The sequence below is a fragment of the Eufriesea mexicana genome, unplaced genomic scaffold, assembly GCF_001483705.2.
Source record: "Eufriesea mexicana isolate 0111107269 unplaced genomic scaffold, ASM148370v2 scaffold933, whole genome shotgun sequence".
Classification (NCBI taxonomy): Eukaryota; Metazoa; Arthropoda; class Insecta; order Hymenoptera; family Apidae; genus Eufriesea; species Eufriesea mexicana.
In genome coordinates, this window is record NW_016909064.1 from 61,070 (window position 1) to 66,675 (window position 5,606).

At 32.6% G+C, this 5,606-nt stretch overlaps 1 protein-coding gene across 1 annotated transcript; it reads left to right on the forward strand.

Moving 5' to 3' along the window:
• The first annotated feature begins 2,624 nt into the window (after positions 1-2,624).
• Positions 2,625-5,370, forward strand: LOC108547083 (aminoacylase-1). The gene is made up of 5 exons (XM_017899439.1): positions 2,625-2,789; positions 3,798-3,967; positions 4,047-4,550; positions 4,827-5,117; positions 5,192-5,370. The coding sequence occupies exons 1-5, from the start codon at positions 2,693-2,695 to the stop codon at positions 5,333-5,335; spliced, it is 1,206 nt and encodes a 401-aa protein (XP_017754928.1). The 5' UTR covers positions 2,625-2,692; the 3' UTR covers positions 5,336-5,370.
• Positions 5,371-5,606: the final 236 nt, after the last annotated feature.

Here is a 5,606-nt window from a genome sequence, read left to right on the forward strand (position 1 = left end):
ATGCGTAGATTGCTTGCATTTTTCTTCGTTCTCGGGATTTGTAGATTGTTCTAATTGTTCCGTACACGTACCAAAAAAAAGGGTGTCGAATTTTCTTTTTTAAAAATTTATTTATTTGCGTTGTAAATTTCGTTATTTTTTTTTCTTCTTTTCTTAATCCGGTGATCGGTAATGTATTTTTTCTTTTCTTTTTTCTTTTTTTTTTTTCTCTTCTTTTTCTATTCGACGAATGTAAATGGTACATTTGATTAAGGACAATTCGCCCAGTGTACACAGCGGTGTAATTTAAGATTAGCGTATTGTACAAAGATTTCATATCGAAATTCTCGCGTATTTGTCGTGTGTACATATATATATTAAATATGTTATAATTAATTACGATATTTCTTATTGGGAGTTCCTCGTTGTAATATGAGTTATAATTACTCGGCTCTTGTATATTTCGCAGATTTTAAACTCGCACTTAACATTCTATTCGAAGGGGAAACACACAACGAATTATTTCTCTCGGTCAAAGGGGAAATTCTCTAGCTAAAGAGTTTAAATTTTGCTGAATCTGAAGGCCATAAATATTTCTTACTTTCCGCTGAACATTTTGTGCAACAACTATGAAAAAAAAAAAAAAAAAGGAAAAAAATGAGATAAAGTCGTACAAGTAATTACTGAATCAAACGTTGAATGTGATGCCAGAGAATGAGAGAAAGTATTTTGACATACTTGATGTATTAAAAAAATCCCAGCAAACTTTTCGAGGCACTAGGCGATCACTGGTGCAGAGAGGGAGAAGGAAAGATATCGAAAAGATGGCAAATCGTAATTTAAAATTCTGATAAGTATATTTAATGTTCATAGTTCCTCGAAGAGTTCACACGAGCCAAGAAATCAACTTATTCGTCACATTTTACAATATTTCTGTTCTAAGCGCGTACAAGGAATAGCTAATCGGGTAAAGTTTCATAGTTTAAAAAAAAATTTAAAAAAAAGAAATTTTAGCGCGCGACAAAGCCACGTTATACCGTTCTGACATGTTTTATCGAAGAAACCAAAACTTTTAAACGTGATATCAAAGTTTAAAAAGCTCTGTGACTAAGGAATAAGTTATTCAAGGAAACAGTATACACGAGAATGAATTTTACAGAAATCCTGGTGCATTCTATGGGTCTCACTGGTAATATAGCAAAGAGTGTAAAAATACGGCATGTCAAACTCTCCAAACCACTTCCTGTTTAACTTGCGTTCGTTTGGCTGCAGCTTCTACAAAATAAGAATGAAAAAAAAGGAGAACAGAACGATAGGAAAGAACGATACTTGAAAGTGAAGACAAAAATGCTATGGGGAGAACTAAACGAGCGATATTTTTGGCATTTGGTATTCCTTTATACTTTAGCCGATATTTTGTAATAAACATGTATACTAGTGTAAGTTACTTGAGCTAACCGGGTGATGCGAACGATGGATTAGGGGTGTGTACAGCTTCACGTTCGTCGCCTGGTTAGCGGCACTGTGAAATTTGTACATATTTTTGTAAGATAAATTTAAGTATGGACGTCTCCTTTGAGATCTTTCAAAAAAGATAAAACGAAACATCTATCAAGAGCCGAAAGAAAAAGTATATATAGAACGATAATGGAAAGGGAAAGTGATAAAAAACGAAAGAGCGGTAATACGATTGCTTTTTGCGGTTACACACACATGCGTTCAGCTTTGTAATGTATTCTATTCGTTATACAATTCTCTCTGGTTGCCCTAACGTATCTGTATAATGGACATTCTGATAAAGCGACAAAGGCGTTCTGTTGTTACATATAAAGATATAAGTAAGACGTGTTAGAGAGGTGAGAAGAAGGCAGAAAACCTAGTAAAAAATTCGTTAGTACAATAGTTTCAATGTTGTAAATAAAACAGATCAATAGCGATTATTATTATTATATTATTATTGTATGTACATATATATATACATATATATATAATTATATAGCTACATATAATTATATATATAAAAGAAAAAGTTCGTCTTTATAATAGTACCGGAACACATGATTTTTTTATTTGCAATTCACTGTTACATGTATGTGCCTAGTTATTAGCCACGTTGCATTATATTCTACATTGTATGATAATTTAATTCGTACTATCGATTAATGAATGTAACAAGTTCTTCGATATCAAACTCTATATGAATATAATATTATGGCGTAACGTGTAAAGAGCTCATATTTAGGCATACATGAAATTTAATAAATCGGAATACATTTTACGAATTAACAAGTCTTAACGCTATCTTGTTGTGTATACACCTTTATCTCTCTTATCCATATATCCATCTACATTTAGTTTATACCACGATCTTTTTGTTTATCTCGTTGTATGGTAATGAACTCGAGCTATTTTTACCCTTCTTGTTACTATGTACGTAAAGAAATAATTTATCGGATTGCTTATCGTGAACGAAAATTTTCCAGCACGAAGGACTTAGTGTAGAGCAAACAAAACGTTCTTCCTCTTTAATCTTCTTGTCTGTTTTTTCAAAAAAACGCTCGTACTCCCGCCATTCCTATTTGTGCGTTTCGATTGATCGACTCTCTTCTACGTCATCGCTGATAATCACCGGCAATTGGCCGAGACAAGCGGCAGGCGTCTGCTATGACAGTCGACTCAGCGGCGTCCGACGCGGCGATCAGCAGGCGGCGCAATGTCTTCGTTCTCCCAAGCTCAGCTGGACGCAACAGCTGTAAAAAATTTTCGCGACTACTTGCGAATACCATCGGTCCAGCCGAATATCAATTACGGTAAGTAATTTTGGATATTAAATCTTTAACGTACCTAATATATGCACAACGATGGACAACGTGAATATTTTTTAAACTTCACGCGTGTACCTTTAAGCACACGATCATGTAAAAATTGTACACGCATATTGCGTACCGGAACGGGGTCGGTCATTTCCTTGTTAAGCAAATTACCTATTTCTCGTGCAGTACGGAACCTCTAGCCTCGCACGTTAATCGTGGACATTAATTCACGAGGCACACGCGTTTCCGCATGGGGACAGGGAATCTCTCAGTTAGCTCGACCGACTCAAGTTCGAAGCGTCGGAGACGCTATCCAGCCATTGCATGCCCCACCCTGTATGGAATGTTATTTCTATTTTTGTATTTTTTCATCAAGCTGACAGTGTGCATCTAAATTTTCTGTGAAATTATCTCCAAAGTTTCTATTCATTTAGCGAAAAAATTCGGAATTTAGAGGCTTGAATACGATCGTTATTTAAGTACGACTCGTGGATGACCTAAATTGTATGTAATCAGTAATTCCTCGTAATTCTCATGTTGTCTCATTTGTTTTTCGTATCTGTACGATTTAATTAAGTTTATCGATAATAAAAAATCATCGCAACCATGATCATATCGTAAACAGTTGATTATATTTATTATTGGAACAGTTGCGTTGCAGGGATTGACGGTTCGTAAATTCGTAGATCTTTCAACAAAAGATGTTGATCATTGTGACAGATAAGATTATTTCTTTTATTGTACACAAAACATATAGCAGGTATTTAGGACTCTCAGAGATTCTTCACTCTGTTTAACTTTTGATATTTGAACTCTGATTGTGGATATTCATACTATTCCCATTTGCTTTAATTTTAAACGATAAAATGGTTTGAGATACTAATGTTAGATTTGAATCAGAACTAAGAAAAGGTAAAGATTTTAGAATTGATAAATTATTTAAAAAAAAAAAAAAAGAACTTTAATATAATTATTCAATATTAACTCTAGATTTTTATTTTACAGATGACTGTGTTGCATTTCTTCAGAAGCAGGCCAAGTCTCTTGACTTACCTATTAAAATATACCATGTTTATCCAGATAAACCGATTGTGGTTCTCACATGGAATGGTACAGATCCATCAAAACCAGCTATTCTGTTAAATAGCCATATGGATGTTGTACCTGTTTTTGAAGTAAGTACAACATTATTAACAGCTTAATACTAAAGGAAAGATCTAAACAGATTTATAGGTAATAAATATATCTTTTTAGGACAAATGGACCTATCCACCATTTAGTGCTCATATGGATGAACAAGGAAACATTTATGCACGTGGTAGTCAAGATATGAAATGTGTTGGAATTCAATATCTAGAAGCAATTCGACGCATGAAACTTGCAGGACAACGTTTTAAAAGAACAATCCATATTTCCTTTGTACCAGATGAAGAAATAGGAGGCGTTCTTGGCATGAAAGATTTTGTACATACTAAAGATTTCCAGGCTCTAAATATTGGTTTTGCATTGGATGAAGGTGTAGCTTCACCTGAAGAATATTTTTATATGTTCTATGGTGAAAGATCAATCTGGCATATTGTAGTAGAATGTGCAGGCACCCCTGGCCATGGATCTCTTTTATTGGATAATACAGCTGGAGAAAAAATAAGAGTCATAATTGATCGTTTTATGGACTTCAGAGCTAAGGAGAAAGAAAAATTGAAAAATCCAAACATACAACTTGGTGATGTTACGACTGTAAATTTAACTCAACTAAAGGTACATAACCTGGGATTTACTGCTTATTATATATTTTAATACATATTGCATAATAGTTTAATATATTAGTAGTTTTATTTTAAACATTTGGAGTACATTATTTCATTAAGAAAAAAATTTTATTTTAAAATTTACATGTCTGTACACTTAGGTATAAAATAGGCATAAAAAGTAAGTATCTCAGTAATTTGACAAAAGCTCTTTAGATAATTTTGATATGTAGAAGTGATGAAATTTTATATTATACAAACCATATAAACACATAATTTGTTTCAGGGTGGTGTACAAACAAATGTAGTACCACCTTCATTGACAGCAATTTTCGATATTCGAATTGATCCTTCCATCGATCATAGTGAGTTTGAAGCTATGATCAAAAGATGGTGTCAGGAAGCTGGTTCTGATATCACATATTCATTTGAGCAAAAGAATCCCAAAATTGAAAATACAGAGTTGGACGATTCTAATCCCTTCTGGATTGCTTTTAAACAATCTTGTGATGACCTTGGGATAAATTTGAAAATGGGAATCTTCCCAGGTGGTACAGATAGTCGATATGTAAGAGAGGTAAATATTTTTCTATTAACTTTCTATTCATATAAAATGCTAAACAATTTAAAAAAAAAAACTATTCTTTACAGGTTGGAATTCCTGCAATTGGTTTTTCACCTATGAATAAAACAAAAATACTACTTCATGATCATGATGAATATTTGAATAAGGATATATTCTTAAAGGGCATTGAAATATACATGAAAATAATACCATCTGTAGCTAATGTTTAAGCAGATGCCATTAAGACTTTAAAAAATTCTTTAAAAGTCCCTTTATTAAAAGACCAAAGTTATGTAATTAATAGAAATAGGGATTAACAAGAAATAGCAAAGAGTTTAAACAAATAGTACAAAGAATGTGGTACACTGACTAAACAAAATACAATGCAATAATACATAAAGTTTAAAGAGTTATATAAATAAAAAAATTTATTGCGTTACAAAAATATATTCAAAATATATATATATTATTAATATTAATCAAAGTTACCAAGTTTGTTAA